General features: G+C 42.0%; 1 protein-coding gene across 20 annotated transcripts in view; it reads right to left on the bottom strand.

Annotated features, from left to right (window-relative positions):
- Positions 1-23,130, bottom strand: part of LOC131694238 (potassium channel subfamily T member 2) — a 510,796-nt gene that overhangs the window by 86,486 nt on the left and 401,180 nt on the right. For 19 of the 20 annotated variants that reach the window (XM_058982768.1, XM_058982767.1, XM_058982776.1 and 16 more), the window contains 3 exons: positions 22,613-22,822; positions 1,205-1,414; positions 979-1,132 (listed from right to left, as the gene is read on the bottom strand). In XM_058982768.1, the coding sequence (XP_058838751.1) occupies positions 979-1,132; positions 1,205-1,414; positions 22,613-22,822 (574 nt within the window). The remainder of the gene's footprint in view (positions 1-978; positions 1,133-1,204; positions 1,415-22,612; positions 22,823-23,130) is intronic. The other variant, XM_058982778.1, reaches the window with a different exon arrangement.

Genomic DNA, 23,130 nt, shown 5'->3' on the forward strand with positions numbered 1-23,130 from the left:
TTTTGTTCATGGTCCTATTTTCGTAACGCAATCAATTATTTTGCGGTTTTTTTCATGTAAAATATGTAAATTGCCCAATATTTTTGAGCGTCTTTATTTTATTAAAAATTTAAAATCGGCCAATCGTTGCCAGAGTAATCCAATTTTTCCCAAATTAGAAACTTGAAGAGGTTGATCAAGGGAAAGTTAGGACTCTCGGAACGAGATGTCATCAACACAATACGGTCCCAGTGGTAGCATCGTTCAAAGGATGCCAATGCTAGATGGTTGACCCGTTGACCCGCGCCATCGAGAAAGCGAACGAAACAATGAAGCAGAATCTAGTGGTCAGAACAACGCCAAAAAAGTGGAATGATCGGATCCCAACGAAGTAGAGAGGATGCCGTTTCATGGACAACGAAACCCATGTAAAGATGGCTTCCAAGTACTGCTCACAGCACGGGGTGATGTTTCCAGCAAATTCACGTTTAAGTTTTGCCGATAAATTCACCCGGAATTCGATGATTTGACAAGGAGTTTGCAGCAGCGGCCTCAAAATCAAGCTCATCACAAGAAAAAGGATGGATAACAATATGAGCGGCAATTGATGGCGAGAATTTCATTTCGGTGCCACCAAAATATTCGAAGAAGAATTGTTATTGAACTTGTTGTATCATCTGGAACTTATGTGGAATTTGATGAGAATCATCATTTCGAATATAAGTATTGTGCCCTGCATGCCCAAATTGATTTAATCTAAATTTTATCCTTGGAGAGAAACTTGAAACGGTTCATGAAAAAATGTGTCCCATACCCTGATACTTTACCTTGCGCATAATGGTAATATGTACAATACAATCAAGTACCTCGCACAACATTTACCACACTACTCAAAACATTTCAGCCATTGATCCGCTACCCAGAAAACTTGGTTAAGTTGATATTGTGTAATGTACAGAGTCCCACAAACCAAAAATAAACCAGCAATAAACTACTTACGCGATCTTCTCCGAGGGCGACCTCCACGGGACGTCGTCATCCAGTTCATCATCGCTCTCGTTATCCTCCCCATCGATTCCATCCTCGCCGGATATGCTGAACGAGGAGGACGTAAACATGTCCGGCACCGGCAAAATCGACGGTCTTCGGCTTCCTGGTTTCATATATGAAGACATTAATCACATATCAAACGCGACAGACAGACCCGTCTATCGGAAGAACTTACCTCTCCGCTGGTTGAGTATATCCGGGCTGAGCAGGTTAGGATTGTTGTTGGTCGGTATTTCCAGATGATTAGCCGTACTGATGGACGGCGGTCCCAGGGTGGACTGCGTAGTAGCCGTTGTCGGAGTTGTGGTATCCTTCAGGTTGGGCTTCGAGTCCGACACGTTGATGGCGTTGGATGCAGAGTTGATGGCGCCCTCGGTGTAGGTGGCTGTAAGTGGAATCGGTAGATAGTGGGTGAATAAGAGTGTGTGTGATAGTTTGTATTGTTTCGAATCATGGTATTAATTTCGCGTGTGACTTTGTTTTGTTGAATGAGTAGATTGTGTGTTTATGTGCGGTATTAGTAGATCGTGTTTGTTTGAAATATTTCACAACTATAAAGCTCGAAGTGGTGGACATGTCGATATGATAACTGTATTGTATCTTTGTTATGTTGTACATTTCCACGATATGCATGTAACAGCTTAAAACATTATCACGACGTAACTGAATCCCAAACATTGTGCTACCCCATGCTGGGACTTGTATGGTCGATGTTGACTGGGCGTACGTGGGTTTCGTGTACGGAATTACAACCGGCAAACCAGTTTCGGGGGACATGATTCGTTTGATTAATTATTCAGACGCTCGTTCTGCCATTCAAATGATACACGCGCAACAGGGAAATGGTCCTTTTCATTGCGTGAAAAGGACTTGGATTTAATTGGACATAAATGTTGGCTTTGGAAAAGCGAAAACTACCGTTGCGGCCGAGCTCCTCGCACGCGGGTAAATGTTTGTGTTTGTACCATCCATTATTTGGGCCATCAGCGGCGCCATTTACAAAGGGGTAATGGTAATGGTTATTGAATCTGTCCCAAATGGAATCGAAAATTGATCGACGACAAGGAAATATAATTATGGAAAATTTGCTGTGCCGTGCCGGCTATGTTTAACCGAGCTGTTGACATGTGATTCAAGGGTTTCAACAGTGCTTTTGTAGATACAACTGAATATGTTGACGAATCACATAAAACGCAGCTCAAGAAACAAAATGCTTGGCAAAAAACTTGTTTGTTAAAAACTAAAGCTTGCATATGTTTTCTGGAAATTTACACGAAATGTAATTCATTTTATCAACAAAGTTAATCAACAATTAACTTATTTTTTTTTTCAAGTCCCAAGAGCCATATTTTTTCACTTTGCTATAAACCTTAGAGGAGAAAATTTTCTGATTAAAATCTTTTCAACTCAATTAAGGAGAAAATTGTTTAAAACCTTCTTTGCGTATCAAGAGCACAAAACCTATAACTAAGTTAGTTATGGAATTTGCGTTTCAACTCCGTCTCAGTTATGGAATTTGCGTTTCGACTTCGTCTCATCAGAATCAGACACTAACTTAGTGACAGGATTAGGCTAGCGCCGGAATGACGCTAGATCCAAAAAACGAAAAAACTATTTGTGTTTCTGAGTGATGTCCCGCAGGAAAAGGAATTCTAATTAAGCCAATGTAATATGCACAGTGCTATATTTCACCTTAGCAGAGAAATTTTTCTGGTAAAAACTTTTTTTCTCCATTAAGGATCCGGCGCTAGCTTAGTTCTTTCACTAAGTTAGTATCTGATTCTTATGAGACGAAGTCGAAACGCAAATTCCATAACTAATTTAGTTATAGATTTTGTGTTTTTCACGCGCAAAGATGATTTTAAACAATTTTCTTTTTAATGGAGAAAAACTAGTTCTAACCAAAAAAATTTCTTCACCATGGAGGAACATTACAAAGTGAAGTAGTAGAAGTAGTAGTAATCAGAAATGCTTTTCTTACGGGACATCACGCATAACTAGAGATTTCCTCAGAAATACAAATAATTTTTTTTTGTTTTTTGGAGCTAGCGTCAACCCGGCGCTAGCTTAGTCTTGTCACTAAGTTAGTGTTAGATTCTGATGAGACGAAGTCGAAACGCAAATTCCATCATATTTTTCTCTCTACCTTAACTACAAAACATTGCATAACCTTGAATTCAACAATTTTTGAGGCATTTGCCATGATCCAAATTTTATTACCTTTAGGACCTTAGGGGCCGAAATATATCTGGAAATATTGTAACATTATCCAAGTTGAATGAAAAGTTGAGAATTTCACAAAGCATCTGCAGTTGTGGAAACAAAACCAAAATTGTCTTCGCTATGTTGGCTGTTCGGCCATCTATGGGAGCTGTCCTTAAATGTCAGCTTCTTTCTCCGAACAGCCTAGATACGCCGTGTAGTGTCGGTAGTGGTTGTTTCAACCGGCTAAGAATTACACTACGGACTACCTGTTCCGGTGGTAACACCAAACAGGGAACCCCAATTCCATAGTGTCATGCGGCCCGTGCTATGGGTAAAATTGTTGAGGGGGTTTAAAATATTCTCAATGGCGAACGGAGCCTGGGAAGAGCCGGGCGAACTCCCCAGTAACTGGCTGTGGTCCACTAGGAGGTTGATAACTCTATTATCTTTCTCTGGACAAAACCAGCGTAGAGGCCGCGTGGCATCCGGTGGGTTTGAAGTATGTCAGTTATGGAAATAACTGTCAAATTCATTCGCAAAGGTGGCCGCGTCACTTATGAGGAGGCAAAGAGCTTTAGACCGATCAGTCTGACCTCCTTCCTTCTCAAATCAGTGGAACGTTTAATCGACCACTACATTCGGGATGGTAGCTTGGGCGAGCACCCGCTGCATGCAATGCAACATGCATATCAGCGGGGGAAGTCTACTACCACCCTGTTACACAATGTTGTCTACAACATTGAAAAAGCTTTTTCACAAAAGCAATCAAGTTTAGGAGTTTTTCTCGATATTGAAGGTGCTTTTGACAACGTGTCGTTCGAATCCATTTCGGAAGCAGCACTAGATCATGGAGTACCTTCATATATCACGAACTGGATACACGCAATGCTTAGCAACCGACATCTGTGCTCATCGTTAAGACGAGTAGAGATGAGGAAACTGAGTGTCTGCGGATGTCCTCAAGGTGGTGTGCTGTCACCACTTCTATGGAACCTTGTCGCCGATAGCTTGTTGAGAAAACTAAATGAGCTTGGGTTTCCGACGTATGGTTTCGCCGATGATTATCATATAATGATCACCGGTATTTGCATTAACACACTTTTTGATTTGATGCAACAAGCCTTATGTGTTGTTGAGCGGTGGTGTCTTCATGTTGAACTATCAGTTAATCCAAATAAAACCTCAATGGTGCTTTTCACGCAACGAAGGATTACTACCGGAGCTCGTCCATTGCAGTTTTTTGACGTTGGGGTAATTCTCGACTCAAAACTTAATTGGACAGCTCACATCGATTTCAGGATCAAGAAAGCTTGCATGGCCTTCGGCCAATGTAGACGGGCTTTCGGCAAATCTTGGGGACTCAAACCCAAGTACATTCAGTAGATCTACACAACAATTGTTAGACCAATACTGGCATACGGGTGCCTTGTTTGGTGGCAGAAGGGAGAAGTCATGACAATCCAATCAAAGTTAAACCATCTTCAGAGGATGCTCTTGATGGCGATGATTGGTGCGTTCTCGACAACACCTACTGCTGCTCTCGAGGCGCTCTTGAACATAAAACCACTACATGTGTTTCTGAAACAAGAAGCACTTTCTTGTGCATACCGTCTTAAGGTTACTGGGCTCTGGAACAGTAACCCAATAGATCGTGTAACTAGCCACACAAGACTGTGGCCCCAAATGGTTACTTGGGATGAATATACACTTGCTCCCAGTGACCTTACACTCAGATGTAGTTTTCCTTCTAAAACTTTCAATGTGAGAATTCCTCTTCGTGAGGAATGGCTGTCTGGCTGGATGGAGCGAAGAATACGTAGTTTGTTATACGGACGGTTCTTTGTTGGAGGGCCGAGCCGGTGCTGGTGTCTATTGTCATGAGATGAGATTAAACCAATCTCATTCACTTGGTAGATACTGTACCGTATTCGAAGCAGAAATCTTTGCGATTCTGTGTGGCGTACAATCCGCACTTCAACAGGGAATTTGCGGTGAAAGAATCTATTTTTGCTCTGACAGTCAGGCTGCCCTGAAAGCACTTAGTTCGGCAGATTCGAGATCGAAATTAGTAACCGCATGTCGAACTCAAATCAAAGAACTTAGCATTTCAAATGCTATCTACCTTCTATGGGTACCCGGTCATTCCGGTATTACTGGAAATGAATGGGCGGACGAATTGGCTAGAGCTGGCGCTGCGACTGATTTCGTTGGTCCAGAACCAGTTCTACTACTGTCAATAAGTTGGATAAAGCACAAGATTCGCTCTTGGGCTGCATTCGAACATGTCAACCATTGGCGTAGCTTGCAAACTTGCGTTCAAACAAAAGCTTTTCTGCCGGATGTGAGTCCGAAAATGTCAAAGAATTTGTTGCATTTTTCCAAGCACAACTGCAGTATTCTGGTCAGGGCACTGTCTGGACATTGCAAACTCAATTATCACATGGCTACTATTCAGCGCGCTGAGTATTATTCATGTGATCTTTGTGAATCCGATTACGGAACATCATATCATTTGATATGCAATTGCCCTGTATTAACGCAATTGCGCATCTGGATTTTTGGTTCTCCATACATAGATGAACCTATGTACAGAGAGCTGAAATTTAAGGATATGCTTTTGTTCCTAACCCAGTGTGGTAAAGAGCTATAGTTTTTTGGCCGTATTTGAATGACAATATCTCTTCGGGGGTGTTGTCGTTCTGTTATCTCAATATCCCCTCGGGGGTGTTGATATATCCGCTCACTGTTTGAGTAGAGGTTCTAAATCCCTCCGGGGGTTGGAAGTTTTATTCCTGCTGTTGTAGCACCTGCAGATCGTTCAGCATCACTCCGGGGGTGCAGAATGCTCTGTTTTAATTGTTCTGTGTCGTTGTTTTCCTTACCCCTAACCTTACCACTTCCCCAATCCTTCCCATCAGGAAAATGATGAAAAGACGATTCTTGGCAAGGCACAAATCTCCGATCAACATGGGGAACGTGCCATTTGAGCCAGACGCTACTGATTGCTGATAGCGGCCGAAATATATCTGGAAATATTGTAACATTATCCAAGTTGAATGAAAAGTTGAGAATTTCACAAAGCATCTGCAGTTGTGGAAACAAAACCAAAATTGTTTTCGCTATGGGCGCTTTCCATAAATGAATAAATTGACAAACATTTTTCCATAATGTGGAACCAACCACATAGCATCCACGAGCCTGGTTAGCAGAGAGAGAGAGAGAGGACGTATAGTCGAACTTCTAATTGTTGTTATCATCATCACGAGTCTATATTACTGGTAATCGAATCCTGGTGATTACTGAAATAAATTAATATTTCATAACAAATGATTTATGTTCCTGCTATTCACATATTTTATTCAAGTGTATACTTCACATCCGCAAATCATCAACTTTTACGGCATTGAATTCCTCCAGGACGATTAATTGCTAATTGCAGTGAGATCGAGAAGAATTCACAAACAAAAAGGCATTCGAAATAAATCCATCAATGCACCAATCATCGAATGGTTTAATAAAATTTCAATAATTTATCACAGAGAAAAGACTGGCAAGTTCGAACAAATAAGTATAAAACACTTGAGTTAATATTTGATCTGATACTTGTTGAAACGTCTTCTATATTCTATATCAACGGTATTACTATATCAGCCATTTTCAAGTCTCCACGTTATCAGCTGTTACATGGATTTTTGAGCCATATGCTGTTCTTGGCCGTTTCCGATGCAGCTGACTTTAAGGTTCAACTGAGAACCCCTTTAAAGGCGACCATTTTGGAAAATGAAAAAAGCAGTTTTTTCTCACACCACTGGAAAAAAAATCTTCACGAAAATTTGATATATGTATTCGGGGCTTCGGTAGAATACTACAGATTGATTTTCATGAAGATTTTTGCAGCGGCGTGACAAAAAAACTGCTTTTTCGTTTTCCAAGCTTTCTTAGTTGAACCTTAAAGATACTCAGTCGAATTTCTTTTTAATTTGTATGTACCTATGTAAAAAAAATTTTTTTTTATAAAAATAAGTTAATGTGGCACCTTCGTTTAGACCACCTGGTTTAACTATTAAAGACGCGGACCCATGTGGCTAAACCATCGTCAAGTAAGACCGGTGTCTAAAAAAAACGCGTTTATATTTTCATGAAAAAAAAAATTAAAAGTCGTTCTTAGGTTTTAGGTATTGAGCAGTGTTGTTACATTTGGAAAGTGTAGCTCTATCGATGTATGTAATTAAAGGAGAATATTGTTCCTCATTCAATGACCCAATTCAGTCAAACTCAATAGCGCACCTGGCCGCAGTATTTCATTAATCACTGAATAGACCGCTAGTTTTTACACAACTCAAACGCGAAAGATGAATGTCCGTTATCTGTGAATTTATCAAACCAACCGAGTGCAATTGATTATTCCACTCTTCCGTTATGGTTTTTTGTTTCCGGATCTCATTCTCATACCGGGTACATCAAGGTGGGTGGGTGAAGGTATTCGTCAAACCAAAAAAATAACCACGATAAAACACAACTGAATTCATTTGGAAAACTAAATGTTTTATCGGTTCATACATAAACAGGACGAGAGGCGTTCGATCGAAACCTGTGTGAATGTCTGAAAAGGTTTGCCTTCCCGATTGGAACGTCACAATAGAAAGCCATAAAAGTTATGATTTTCTGGCTTGTTGTGTTATTTTTATGAAATTCAGATCAGCAGAGCAAGTAGTGCGCTATCAAAATTATATCGCTTGTTGATATCATTGAACGGTGGTCAAGTAAGGTCAATCGATTCTTCCTAGTACACGGAAAAAAAATCCGTACATAAATTGATGAACAGAAGATCACGATTTCGTGAACTGTACGATTTAAGAAAATCCTAACCAAGTTTCTGTAATTGTAAAACATTAACCTCGTATTCATGAAACTATTTGTGTTTCCAAAAAAACTATTTCTCCCCGAATATACATGGCGTTGGTTAAATAAAATTCTATCGGAATCGAATGATTTTAAAATTAACTCCTTATAAACCAGAGATGGTGTTTATGTGACGGATGAAAAAGATATTCTAATTGTCTCTTCGGCACACACTTTCCAGGTTGTATCGATCCGGAGTTGAACAATGTTCACAGATCTCATTCTGGTGATTCGGACTCGTGGGCGTTAGCACGCACATTGGTTTCCACTGAATCGGTCAAGTGGGCAGTTGACAGCTTTGCTCCATACAAATCACCCGGAAAAGATGGAATACTTCCCATGCTACTGCAAAAGGGATTTGATATTCTTAAACATGTCTTGAAAAAGATTTTGCTTTCCAGTCTTGTTACCGGGTATATCCCGAAAGCATGGCGAGAAATAACTGTTAGATTTATTCCCAAAGGGGGGCGCTCAAGCTTTGAAGAAGCCAAGAGTTTTGGGCCTATCAGCTTAAGTTCTTTTCTTCTGAAAGCTTTGGAACGGATACTCGATCATCACATCGGGAAGGTTAGTTTAGTTGAATATCCACTGCATAAAATGCAACATGCATATCAGTGTGGGAAATCCACGATCACTCTGCTTCACGATGTTGTTTACAACATTCAGAAAGCCTTCTCGCTCAAGCAATCTAGCTTGGGTGTATTCCTAGATATTGAGGGTGCTTTTGACAATGTGTCCTTCCAGTCTATTCTGGAAGCGACGTGCGGTCATGGGATACCTGCATGCATCTCGGGTTGGATAAACGTAATGCTTAGTAACCGCATACTTTGATCGTCACTGCGACAGGCAGATATACGGAAGTTGAGTATTTGCGGTTGTTCTCAGGGCGGCGTCACCTTTGTCATGGAACTTGGTAGCTGACGGCTTGTTTAACAAACTCAATGAGCTTGGAATTCCAACCTACGGGTTTGCCGACGATTACCAAATACTAATTACTGGATTTTGCATCGGAACAATCTTTGACTTAATGCAACAGGCATTAAGAGCTGTCGAACAGTGGTGTCGACAAGTTAAACTATCAGTTAACCCAAGCAAAACTTCAATGGTTCTTTTCACGAAGAAACGAGTAACAACCGGGGTTCGTTCCTTGCAGTTCTTTGATTCTGAGCTACTGTGTGCAGATCAAGTTAAATACGTTGAAGTTATATTGGATTCCAAACTGAATTGGTCTGCTCACATTGAGTTGAGAGTCAAAAAAGCGTGCATGGCCTTCGGGCAGTGCAGGCGAAGTTTTGGAAAGACCTGGGGCCTCAAACCTCTATTGGATTTACACGACAATTGTACGTCCAATACTGTCATACACAATTGTGGTCACAAATGGTTACATGGGGTGAAGGGTGGGTCGTGAAATGGTAGTTATCACTAGGTAGATACTGTACTGTATTCCAAGCAGAAATCTTTGCGATTATGTGCGGAGTACAATGGGCCCTTCAACTGAGTTTGTCCGGCAAAGTTATAAACTTCTGCTCCGATAGTCAGGCTGCAATCAAGGCCCTTAGCTCAGACAAATCCCGGTCCAAGCTAGTGATCGCGTGCCGAACCCAAATCGAAGAACTAAGCATTGTCAACACTATCTACCTTGTCTGGGTGCTCGGACATTCCGGTATTACTGGAAATGAATGGGCTGACGAATTGACCAGGGCAGGTTCAGCGATTAACGTTGGTCCTGAGCCCACGGTGCCAATTTCGACAAGTTGGATAAGGATATCCATGAAAAATACGGCCCTGGGTTTCGTCCGAGCACCGCAATTATTGAAGAAATCTACAAAGGTGTCGCCAAACAAAGACGTTTCTAGAGCAACCGTGCCCAGTGATTTCGAAAAATCTCCTATATTTTTCGAAGCTCCACTGTGGCATGCTAACCAGGGCTTTAACCGGCCACTGAAAACTCAATTATCACATGGCAACTATTCGGCGCGCTGAGTCTTTTTCATGTGATCTTTGTGAATCCGAATATCATCTGATATGCAACTGTCCAGCGGTAGCGCAATTGCGATTTCGAGTTTTCGGCCGTCCTTATATAGACGAAATCATGTTTGGACGACTGAAACTCAGAGACATACTAATGTTTCTTATCCAATGTGGTAAAGAGCTATAGACTTGTTCGCAGGCAAGTTGAACTATTTGTGAGTTTAACTTACCTGTTGTTTATTTTTGTTTTTATGCTGTTATTTTTCCCACCCTTCCAATTCTACTTCCCCACACCTCCTTGTTCTTTCCTTCCGCTCAGGAAATGGTGACAACACACGGCAAGGCACAAATCCCCGACTACATACAGGGAACGTGCCATTTAACCGTTATGTATCCGACGCGGTACCCTGGTACCTTTTTAGATTTCAATAAATGAAATTCCTATGTTTTATCCATAGCTGGAAATTGAAACTTTGTGACATCTTAGAACTTCACTAAGTCAAGCTTTTGGGTTAATAATATTGTTGATATAGTAAGGGGGGTAGATAGGAGGGGCTCCTGATTTTTTTACTGCGTAACAGGTCGACGTGGGTACCCGGGTACCCACAAAACTGAAATGCCAATAACTAATGTAATTTCCAACCGATTTTGATGCTTTTGGGTGTTTTGGATTCAGGAATTCATCCGCTTTTGGACTTGGTAAAAATGAATCGGGTTACTTCATTCGGTGCCCGGGAATCCGAATTTCCGTAAGCAGGTCCTGTACTGGGCTACTATTTGTGAACTTCAATGGAATACTAGCAATATGGGTATCAAAATTCTTGGAATTGCATCAGTAGGCTGTTTCTCGTGGTTTTGGAACCATTTGGTTTTGGAACCATTTGGACATTCCGGAGCAGGTTCCCGTGGGGCCGTGAGTGGCCATTTCATTCCAATTCCATTTTTTAAATTGCCATTGCCGTAACAATAAATAACTGACTTCCGAGACAATTTGAAGAGTTTTGATACTCATATTGCTAGAACATTATTAAAATTTACAAATCAGACCCTAGTGCTGGAACATTACCCCGGAAAATCCGGATTACGAAGCACCAGTTCCCTTCATCCGGTTCAAAAAGTAGACGAGTTCCTGAATCCAACAAATCTAAAAGTGTCCAAATCGGATAAAGGAAGCCATAGTTATGAACATTTCAGTTTGTGGCTACCCGGGTACCCACGTTGGCCTGTTAAAGGTGTTTTTTTTTTGTTGGACACATAACAGTTAAGCCAATATATTCTGATTCCTGATTCTGATTCCTGCATTCGAATGTTTGGTTGGGTTACTGTTGTTGTTCCCTGGACATGTTTAGTTTTTGTTATGATTCACAATTTGGGAATACACAGCAGGCAGTCAATTTTCAGGAGCTCATTCGTGATTTTTGTGATTTCACTTCACGTTACCGTACTATTTAATTCAGGAGTTTACTATCGGATTTTTCTTTCAGACTGTCGGGATTTATGTTAATGATTTCAGGACCATAGTCGCTAGCTTCGTAATTTCTATTCACGTTATCGCCATGTTTTAGTCATAAGTAGAGTGATTCATGGTCATGATCTCAGGATCTTTTTCGCGATTTTTGATATTTTAATCATAATTAATGCAATTTATGTTTATTATTTCAGGAACTTTGTCATGGTTTTCGTAATTTCTATTCATGTTGTCATGATATTTTAGGACGCCACCTGTCTCTACGAACATCTATACCAACTTGTCTACTGACGAAGGCGACTGTGATGAACCCCAGGAGGGAACATCTTCGGGGGCGGGTCATTTCGCCGAAGGTCATTTCGCCGAATGCCGCTTCGCCGAAGGTCATTTTGCCGAAAGTCATTTCGCCGAATGGGTCATTTCGCCGAATGGGTCATTTCATCGAATTAACCATGCCGTATCAAAAGTAATTTCAATGGTTAAATAATATTAAGGGTGTGTCACAGAGGAATGAACACGCTCAGAAGAATGAACGACTCCGCAAAATGAACAGTTTTAATACCTAAGCAATTCAGGATTATATTACTGCTATTGTAGCAAATTTATTCAATTGAATAATCATTCCCGAAATTAAATATAAAGTTCTATTTACGATGTGTACTACAATCAGATGGAGTCCAACGTGGTTGAACAACTTTTTGCCAAAACATTCTCTAGAAAATATAATGTCAAAGAAATTTCCCTAGAAATTATAATTACCACACAAAACTATTCTGCTAACAATTTCAATATCCGGAAATAATTCTTCAGAATGTACCTTTCACCAGACAATCAACCCCGAACTATATTGCCCTTGATTAATATTTTAAAATTAAATCACATTTATAAAAAGCATAGATAATTAAAGAAAATTAAAATAAAAAAGTCAGTTTGGCTTTTCCATTTTTCGGTTATTACACTGCCCTTGCATGTGCATGTCGCATGCGGCGAAGCCAGTGTGATGCGGCCCAGCCGCATAACCGAGGACAAGGATCCGAAGCGGCGCAAAGCCGCTGAGGATCCGCAGGACGAGGTGGCCGCCGACCCGCCGTCGGAAGCGGCGGCCTCTCGCAAGCAAACCTGTGATACACTCGTTTGCCCGGATTACTCAAACATAGGGGTTTTTTTTTTTAAATTTAAGCACTTGACTTGAAGCGATGTGGCGTAGCCACATTAGGCGTCGCTGTTATTTATTTATTCCATTACAGCGGCAAATATGCAACGAAAAAGCTGTCGTAAATATTCCAAACAAGAATATTTTTAACTTTTTGCAAACTAGGTAATTCGTTACGCCTACGCCACATCGCTTTTATTCGTGTGCTGTCCGACATCACTCCGCTCCGTCGGACTTGAACTAATTGAACTAACTTTTTCCACTATAGACAGAATATTTGGAAACACATCCAAAAGCTTGGTCTGGTTCCAGTGATTTCGACAGACAAAAATGCAGCATTTTTGTTTAAAAAGTTGCGTGCTTTGTCTTTTTTACCATCAGAAGCTATTTCTCGAGCCTTTTCTCTCATCTAGCAGACAGCTCCGACAGATATGGCTCCGCTAATAAAGTATGTAGAAGAAACATAGGTTCTAGGCCGCAAAAAACAAGGAAGATCTGGAAAACATACCCACCACTTTTTCCACCCCAATTGTGGTCCATTTATGAAAACACAAAAATGGACTTCCGAGGACAACGAATAATGTTGAATCTTGGCATAACCACTGGACCGCATTGGTAGGAGGACGACATATTAGCAGTATTCGAATTATAAAGGAGATGCAGTTGGAACAAAAAGCTGCAGCAGGTCGCGCTGTTACTTTTCTGGCTGGAGGCGGTGGTATAATAAAATAGCACGTTGAACTGAAAAACCAAAAATTGAAGAAAATTGTACTCAACTACCATGAATATGAATTAATGGATTACATCAATGCTATCTCAAATAAAATTTAAATTGTATATTCATTAAAAAGATTGTGCAAAATATTATCTCAATATAATATATTGAATCTACGAATTCTCAAATTTCAAATTACTTCTATTAATTTTTTGTTCTTTTTTTGAGATTTTTTTTTTAATTTCTATTTATGTTGTTTGGTATACAGTTACCAGCGAACTGGTTGGACCACTACATCACGCCACTACTAACAAATTCGATTTTTTTATTTGGGACGATCGATAGTTGTCAAAAACTAACCAAGGAAGATGGTATTAGTGTAGCATGGCATTGAAAACATGTTTGATCATTGTCTTTAATTTTTAAAGGCCGATTGATATGCGGTTTTAACAACAGCAGAATCCAACTAGCGTAGTAGTTCTTTGAAATTGTTATGCCAAGTATGTATATTTTTACTATATGCTTTGTTCATTGTTCAAAATTTGCGTATTGAATCAATATTTGATCGACTCATATTGTTTTTTTGGGTCAAAAGATTGAATTTACCTTTTATTTATAACCATTGAAATTGTTTTTGGTAAAATATCAGTCAATTAAAATTTAAATCGGCGAAATGACCTTCGGCGAAATGACCTTCGGCGAAACGACCTATTCGGCGAAACGACCTATTCGGCGAAATGACCTTTGGCGAAATGACCTTCGGCGAAATGACCCAGACCCACATCTTCTGCTGTGCCTAGAAGCTTCATCGTAAAGGCCAGAATAGGTCTCTTCATGCCCCCCCCCCCTAAAATAACTACCCAAGGAAGTACTGGTGCAAAACCGAAGCAAGTCGCTCCCGGTCTCAGTAACCTGAGCTCAGAAAAGGAGTTCCCAGCACTTCCAGGAACATCAAAAACCCCAAGTGTTCCCATATCTCAGCCAGAGAAAGGAAACAGCGCTGGCTTAATAAATTTCTCTGACATTGTGGACCGTTATCTTACAGCTTTAAATATGTCTGACCCCCTTAAAAGCATCTTGATAAGCTGTCTCCCCGCAGTAAAAACATTATTGATGCAGTTCACTGAGAAATGGCCGCTCCTTTCAGCGATTGTATCCTTCGATGGTTAATTCATCGAACAAGGTCACGGATTTAATCATTGTGCTACAGTGGAATTGCAGAAGCATTATCCCGAAAATCGATTCCTTTAAAATCTTACTAAATAACTTGAAATGCGATGCACATGCACTATGCGAGACATGGCTTACTTCAGAAATAGACCTACATCCACGATTTTAATATTATTCGCTTGGATCGAGAAGACTCTAACGGAGGAGTACTTTTGGAGATCTAAAAGAGCTATTCTTTCAATCGAATCGACCTCCCCTCGACACCAGGCATTGAAGTTGTCGCTTGCCAAATCAGAACTAAAGGCAAAGACCTTTGCATTGCTTCCACCTACATCCCTCCTAGAGCTTCAGTTAGCCAACAACAGCTTTGCGATATTGCGGAACTCCTCCCCGCGCCGAGGCTAGTGTTAGGTGATTTTAACTCCCACGGTACGGCATGGGGTTACCTTCATGACGATAATCGACCTACCGACCTCATGGATTGAGCTTTGCGACAACTTCAATATGACCATTTTGAATACGGGTGAAATGACACGGATTCCTGCCCCTCCAGCGCGTCCGAGCGCCTTAGACCTGTCCCTCTGCCCGACATCACTGCGGTGGTTAGATTGCATGTGAACGGTAGTCTGATCCCCACGGCAGCGACCATCTGCCGAGCGTAGTTAATATTGCTAACGGTTCAGGGCCACCGAATACAATCAATGACCTCACACGAAATAATGATTGAAGAGCTACGCGTCCGCGATATCCGACAAAATCGAGTGCACTCAAGAGCTTCCTCCGGAGGAAGAGTACGGGTTCCTGGCTGGCTTGATTTTCGACAGTACGCGATGGCGGAAACGCGCATGAAGAGTTTGATAAAAGCCAAAAAACGTAGCTACTGGCGCCGGTTCGTCGACGGACTAACGAGAGAAACATCGATGAGCACTCTTTGGAGTACGGCCCGGCGCTTACGAAACCGAAACAGTACTAATGAGAGCGTGGAATATTCAAACCGCTGGATATTCGATTTTGCCAAGAAGGTTTGTCCGGATTCCACCCCGACACAGAAGATCTACCGCGCCGCGTCCCCTCACGATAACGCGAACGAAACACCGTTTTCGATGGTGGAGCTCTCACTTGCTCTCTTGTCATGTAACAATAAAGCCCCAGGGCTAGACAGAATCAAATTTAACTTATTAAATAATCTGCCAGACTCTGCCAAGAGACGGTTGTTGAATTTATTTAATAGGTTTCTTGAGGATAATGTTGTCCCTCACGACTGGAGGCTAGTGAAGGTCATTGTCATTCAAAAACCAGGAAAACCAGCCTCCGACCACAACTCGTATTGACCGATCGCAATGCTATCCTGTATCCGGAAGTTGTTCGAGAAAATGATCCCGCCTCGACAATTGGGTCGAAGCGAATGGCTTACTGTCAGATACACAATTTGGCTTTCGCAAAGGCAAAGGGACGAACGATTGTCTTGCGTTGCTCTCAACCGAAATTCCAATGGCCTATGCTAGCAAAGAGCAGATAGCATCAGTATTCCTAGATGTAAAGGGGGCTTTTGATTCAGTTTCTATCAACATTCTTTCAGAGAAGCTGCACCAGCATGGTCTTTCAGCGACTTTAAACAACTTTTTACTAAACTTGTTGTCGGAAAAGCACATGCATTTTTCGCATGGTGACTTATCGACATCACGATTTAGCTACATGGGCCTTCCCCAGGGCTCATGTCTAAGCCCCCTTTTATACAATTTCTATGTCAACGACATTGATGAATGTCTTGACAATTCCTGCACGTTAAGGCAACTTGCAGACGATGGCGTGGTGTCTGTTACGGGACCCAAAGCTGTCGATCTACAAGGACCATTACAGAATACCTTGGACAATTTGTCTGCTTGGGCTATTAAGCTGGGTATCGAATTCTCCACGGAGAAAACTGAGCTAGTTGTATTTTCAAAGAAGCGTGAACCAGCACGTAATCCACATCGTCAAGCCGGCGCTAATCTATTCCGACAAAAAGTTAGTGTCGGTTTCTGATGAGACGAAGTCGAAACGCACCCATATAAAAAGTAATGATTTGTGCCCTTCAAGTGCAAAGACTGATTTTACCAAAAAACTCCGGTCTTGTGAGAAAATTTGGTGTTTACCCAATTTTTCTCCTTAGACAGAAATATAGCATAGCGTTTATTTGTTTATTTGTTCATTTGTTTATTTGTTGTACCGTCACCAACAAACCCCTTGGCCCCAATGGTGGTTACTGAAACTAATTACATTTCAGAATGCGAATTATTTTAGTTTTTATCGAATTCCTTGTCAGGTTGAAGTCAAACGCCGTCGCCACACTGTTAAACACACGCTTGCGGTAACAGCGCTCTGGCGCCCATAGTTAGTTCTCCTGAACGGGACTCGCAGAAGAGAGTTATTGCGCAGAGCTCGAACGCGAGCTTGAAGATCGAGGCGTCCGAGGATTGTAGGGCAATCCACCCTGGCAGACAGTAAGTCCAAGACGAACAGGGCTCGAGAGCAGTCCCTCCGAATGCTTAGAGTATCGAGCTGTATTAACTGACAACGGTTTTTGTAGCTCGGCAGCTGAAATCTGTTTTGCCAAGGAAGATGTCGCAGTGCAAAGCGTATGAACCGGCGTTGGACGGCCTCGATTCTGTCGACACCGTTCTGGTAGTAAGGGTTCCAAACAGCAGAACAATATTCCAGTGTTGAGCGAACCAGCGCACAATAGAGAGATTTTAAACAGTATACGTCCTTAAAGTTTTTCGCTATTCGGAAGATGAACCCAAGCTGTCTTGAAGCCTTATCCACAATGGATGATGTATGTGGTTTGAACGTTAGTGCCGAATCCATGATGACTCCGAGATCCTTGACGTTAGAGTGTCTTGGAATACTCGAGTCGAAGAGATGGTAGTTAAACTGAATCGGATGGCGTTTCCGCGTGAACGTACCGATTGAGGATTTGCTCGGATTTAAAACCATTCTGTTTAGATCACACCACGTACTAAAGCTGTCCAGTTCCCTCTGAAGAAGCTCGGCATCGGTTTTATCCCGAATTTGTTGAAAAATTTTCATGTCGTCGGCAAAAGAAAGGCGGGGTCCTTGTAATTTGATGTTGACATCATTGAAGTAGAGGAGGAATATCACTGGACCGAGATGGCTTCCTTGTGGGATGCCGGATGTAGCGAAGAATGGTGTAGATAGAGAGTCCTTAATGCTGATTTGGAGCTGCCTTCCTTCGAGGTAGGAACGAAACCAGCGCAGAAGTTGTCCATGAATACCGAGTTTGTCCAGCTTCGCTATTGCGATATCATGATTGATTTTGTCGAAGGCCGCAGATAAATCCATGTAAATAGCATCGGTTTGCAATCTGTCAGCGAATCCATCGAGTACATATGTTGTGAACGAGAGCAGGTTAGTCGTTGTCAATCGTTTAGGCATAAAGCCGTGTTGATCGTCTGCAATGTAGTGTTTGTAGTGAAAGAAAAGAGGGTCTAAGACAACCAGCTCGAATAGTTTTGATACTGCACTTAAACACGAGATTCCCCGATAATTGTCAATGTTCGATTTGTTTCCTTTTTTGTGAACTGGAAACATGTGCGCTGCTTTCCAGCAGGAAGGGAATGTTCCAGTATTGAGTGATAGCACAAAGACTCGCCGAAGTGGTTCAAGAAGCCCGCTGATGCACTTTTTGACAAAAATCGAGGGAACGCCATCTGGGCCCGGGGAACTAGATGCTTTCAGCTTGGAATTTGCTGCAAGAATGGCAGCATTATCGACACAAATTCGGTTGATGGTTCGTCCTAGAGAAGGAGTTAGATTTGCAGCGGCATCGACTTGTTGTGGGGAAAGGCTCTCGTCGGAAAAAACGCTTGAAAATTTGTCGGAGAACAATTGGCAAATTTCCTTAGTGTCGATGCCTAAAACTCCATTTAATGACATACAAGATGGTAACCCGGATTCTTTTCGCTGCTCATTCACATATTTCCAAAAAGAACTTGGGCTTGGATTTCAGTTGACGTTCGACGTTTCGCTGGTATCTAAAAAAGGCACGTCTGCTTTGCGGTTCTATTCGTGGTTGAGTTGAAAGTAGTGGTTTCGTAATGCAAGTGTCTTATGCTTCGAGAACTTTTTAAATGCTACTCGTTGGGCAGTTTTTAATCGTCTAAGCACTGTTGATTGCCAGGGAGGGTGTTGATTTGTGCTGACTGTTCGTTTTGGCACATGACGGTCGGTTAGGTAGTTAAGAATATTAGAAAACGTCATCGCTGCTTCGTTCGCGTCATCATTGTTAAGATTTTCGTCCCAGTTTATATCCAACATCGTGCTAACGATGCTGTCGTAGTCAGCGTTTTAAAAATCATAGACAATAGAGCTTGAGACGTCTTCAAAATTCACTCCTAGGTTACCAGCGAGTACAAGATGTAGTGAGGGATGATGGCGCACATGCTGGACTAAAGGTGTCGGAGCGGCGCAGCAGTACGGGGCGTAGTCCCGGGCACTTATAAAGCAGAGGTCCAATGTACGTCCGTTCTCGTTGATGATATTATTAATTTGCCGAAGAGTTGCGCTACTGTAGTTGTCCAAGATACAACTGGCATTGTTGGTAAGCACAGACTTTTCGATATCCAATCGTAGAAATCCATTACTTGCCGGGCACCAGGTCAAGCCAGGTAAGTTGAAGTCGCCCAGTATAACAATATCATCAGACGGGGCAGCGATCGAGGTGATGAAAGAAACGGAGGAAAGATGTACATCGATCAGGCTGTAATCACGAATTCGGTCAGGTGGAAAATACACGACACACAGGAAGAGATTGCGATCGGCAAGTTTCACTGATATCCACACTTGCTCGGAGCTCTCCCACCGCTCATCGTTGATCACTCGGGCTTTTATACCATGGCGAACGGCGATGAGTACACCACCACCTGATGTCTTGTGGTTGTTGAGGGCATTGCGATCACAGCAGAAGACATCAAATGTTGAACCAAACACCTGGCGAGACAGAGTACGGTTGTCGAGGCACGTCTCGGTTAAGGCGATTACGTCATAACAGCAGCCCGTGGTCGCGAGCAAATAGCTGTCCGTTGATGAATTTAAGCCACTAACATTCTGGTAGTAAATCTCGATGTTATTGGATGACGGATCAGGTTCTGCAGAGAGCGAATCAACTGCATCGCGCCCCAGAATGTAGCGATCGTCATCGGCGAGAGAAATGGTTGACATCTGGTCACAAGATGTTAGAGCCAAAGGCAAATTACTGGAAGCGAAGAATACATCAGCGCTTGAAGTGTTCGGATCAGATGTATACTTGCCATTTGTGGCGGGTTGGAAGACCCTTTCACCCATCCCACACACAGGACCGGGACGACTGATGATCGCTGGCTGCAATTGCTCGACTGTGGCGGGGGGATCGAGGGCTTCCATAGTGCCAACTGCGGTGCGTCCCAGTATGCGATCAGCGTCGACACTCCTTCACAATGGCGGTGTAGCTTGGTATAGTGGCATTGCCAATCGTTGCGGAGTCCTCTGTAGGGTTGATGGGCCGGGTTGAATTAGCGGAATACATGCGGCTTCCGAGGGCAGCGGAAAATCAGTCGGTGGGCACCAAATGTTCTGGGTACGGCTATCCTCAAATTCCCTGAACAATATGCCTTGCAGCCATGTGTCAGGGTTAAGAGCTGCTTCACGGTACTTTGGGTGAACTCCAACTTTGAAGGATATGAAGTTCAAAGTACTGACGTCTATGCCTTTTTTAACAAGCGGAATAACCTTTATTTCCTCGTTGCAGTTTAGCCCTTCTTTGGACATTCTTTCGACTGTCTCCTTGCTAACGCTAGGATGAAAGCGGGAAAGATACATCCAGAGCAACGGAGTGGGAGGTGGAACCGTGAGAATGTTGCTATTATCGACTAGCTTTCGACCGCCGACAAGAATACTGCTCGGATCCGGGCCATCCTCGCGACGACGTTTCTGAGATGGTCGAGATGTACCGGAATTTGGCCGGACTGGAGTGGCTGTTGAAACCTTTCTGGCGAGGTGCGAAATTTGCTGGTTGTTTTTTGATAACTCTGCCTTTAGTTCAGCACAGACGTCATCCGTTTTCCCAACGATAGCAGCGATAACACATCCAAGCGAGGAAACGGTGTCGCGAAAGTGAGCAAACTTCATCAACTTGACACATTCATTGCACATCCCAAATAAATTTGGGTTTTCGGTAAGTTTTTTTCAAGAACGGCTTGTTGAATTGTTTCCCGCACTGCATATGCACCACATTTTTGCAAAATCCCATGCATTCGATAAAGTCGTCGTCCGATTTGACGGTTTTCGCGCAATGATCGCATGCACTTGTCATAATGCCGATTTTCTACCCGCCCTAGATACGACTTTTCGTTTTCGTCTCACTGTGCGCCAAGTTATGGTGGGAAATACTTTCCTCTACTCGCGTGCAGGTGGCGAAGTGAGCGCGTGAATTTTTTGTGGGTAATTACACACAGGTCCGGTGATGTAAACAATCTCGGTTTTCACTGGATTTTTCACGACACAAAAACAAAATTTGTAGAAAGCACTTTAAAACTTCACAATATCAAGGGCGCAAACAAAATTTAGAATCAACTGAGACGATAAACGATGATTAAACGGCACAAATCACGCCAAATATTAAAAAAAAATAACTGGAGCGATCAACACAAACAACTAATCGGTGAAAATACACTGAACCAAAAAAAAAAAACTATTACACGCTGGATGCACATCTCAGGCGTATTGAGCTCGTGGATAGTGGTGGTATCTGCACTTGTGGCGACGGCTATCACGACATCGAGCACATTGTCTGGGCGTGCACCGAGTACTGTTCCGCCGACTAATGGAACTTAACATCTGTTCTTGATTAACCCTCAAAATGGCAAGGGGTCTCACAAGTCCAACAGATTACAATTCTCTAGTTTGATTCAACTTGTAATTAGAATTAGTAACGATCAAGCATTTTCGGGCTATAAATTCTCTCTTTGCTAAAACAATAAAAAAGAATCTTTAAAAAAAGTAAAAAAATAAAACTTTTGGAAATTAATTGATTTATTTGACATCAACAATATATTAGATACGAAATAAAACTTTCAAAATTGTAGTAGTTTAAAGTATTTTTTTTTTTAAATCGACGATTTACTTTAACCTAATCCAAAACTCTGGCTATACCACTGATACAGTCTGCTACGAAAAATTCTTGAAGTGAAATAACACATTCTGAAATAGTCTTATTATTTCTTTCTGGTCGGGTTCCATATCCGGTGAGACTAACTTCTACTACGCATTAAAGCGATAGGTTATAGTCCTCTTGGCTTCGATTTTCGTGTGGAGTGAGTATTTTTGTGTGTACAAAAAAAAAAACATAAGTGTGCTATTATCTATAGTGCTCGGCTTGTGTGTTGGAAACATGGAAAAAGTGTATATTGTGTGGAAAGTGAGGAAGGAGAAGAAACCTCCCTGTGATATGTTGACCAACGTCTGTCGGTTTTTGTTTTTGTGGTAGCATGATGAAAATCTAGTAGGCTACGGACTACGGCAATGCTACAAAAACTACTCTTGCTAAAATGTGTTGATGGGAGGTCATGCACATCAACTGGTGAACGGATGATTGGGCGAACCGATGTCAACTATACATGGGATGCACTGTAGGGGGCGTGAGCAATAACTCATGTGTTATGAATCAAACAGGAACTTTATTATTTAGCAAAGCTTTTGTGCTTGCCTGGGCTACTGGCCGGACGATCTGGCTATCTATCTTCAATTATATCGTAATCTATTCTATCGATCTAGAAAGATTTTTTTTTGAAAGGACCAAAGCAGTGTTTCTTGAAAACAGCAGAATTAGGAAACGGGGTTCGGACGTAGGTTTGATAAAAAAAAATTGCAGAATATTTGTCGAATGCTCCAAAACAGGGATAGAGAAAGACAACAGGAAAAAAAAGTTCGAAACCATGCAGCGTTTGTCGAGGGGCACACTCACGCACGGCCAGTGTCGTGACATCACTGTCCAGCACGATACACGTGGGGGGTTTGCTAGTGCTCCGCGGTGACCCGGGACTGTCTGAGTTGATCGAACACAGGCTCGGACTGTGAGGCACTCGTACACAGACGGAAGGCACTGGGGCCATTTGCGGATTATTGCTAGCGGTCGTACAGTTGTTGTCGTTGTTGTTGTTGTTATGCCTCGAGACTGATGAAAATAACGAAAAAGATTGATATCGTTTGGTGAACTATAGGGTTGAGGTGATTTTTTTATGCATTTTGTGATTGTTGAACTCGTGTTACAAGTGTTCCTTGGCTTTTTATACATAGAGTGCCAAATCATGAATTCATTTACAGTTTTCCTAATGATCAATGAAAGTGTAACGGTTGACAGATGACGTTTATCTCGATTCTAAAAGTAAAATTAAAAAGTGACGATGAAACATCAAAAGCATTTTCGATCTGTGCTACGAATTTATGTTAAATTCTCAATATAATGTTCGCGACGATTATTTG

Source organism: Topomyia yanbarensis, chromosome 3, assembly GCF_030247195.1.
Source record: "Topomyia yanbarensis strain Yona2022 chromosome 3, ASM3024719v1, whole genome shotgun sequence".
Taxonomy (NCBI): domain Eukaryota; kingdom Metazoa; phylum Arthropoda; class Insecta; order Diptera; family Culicidae; genus Topomyia; species Topomyia yanbarensis.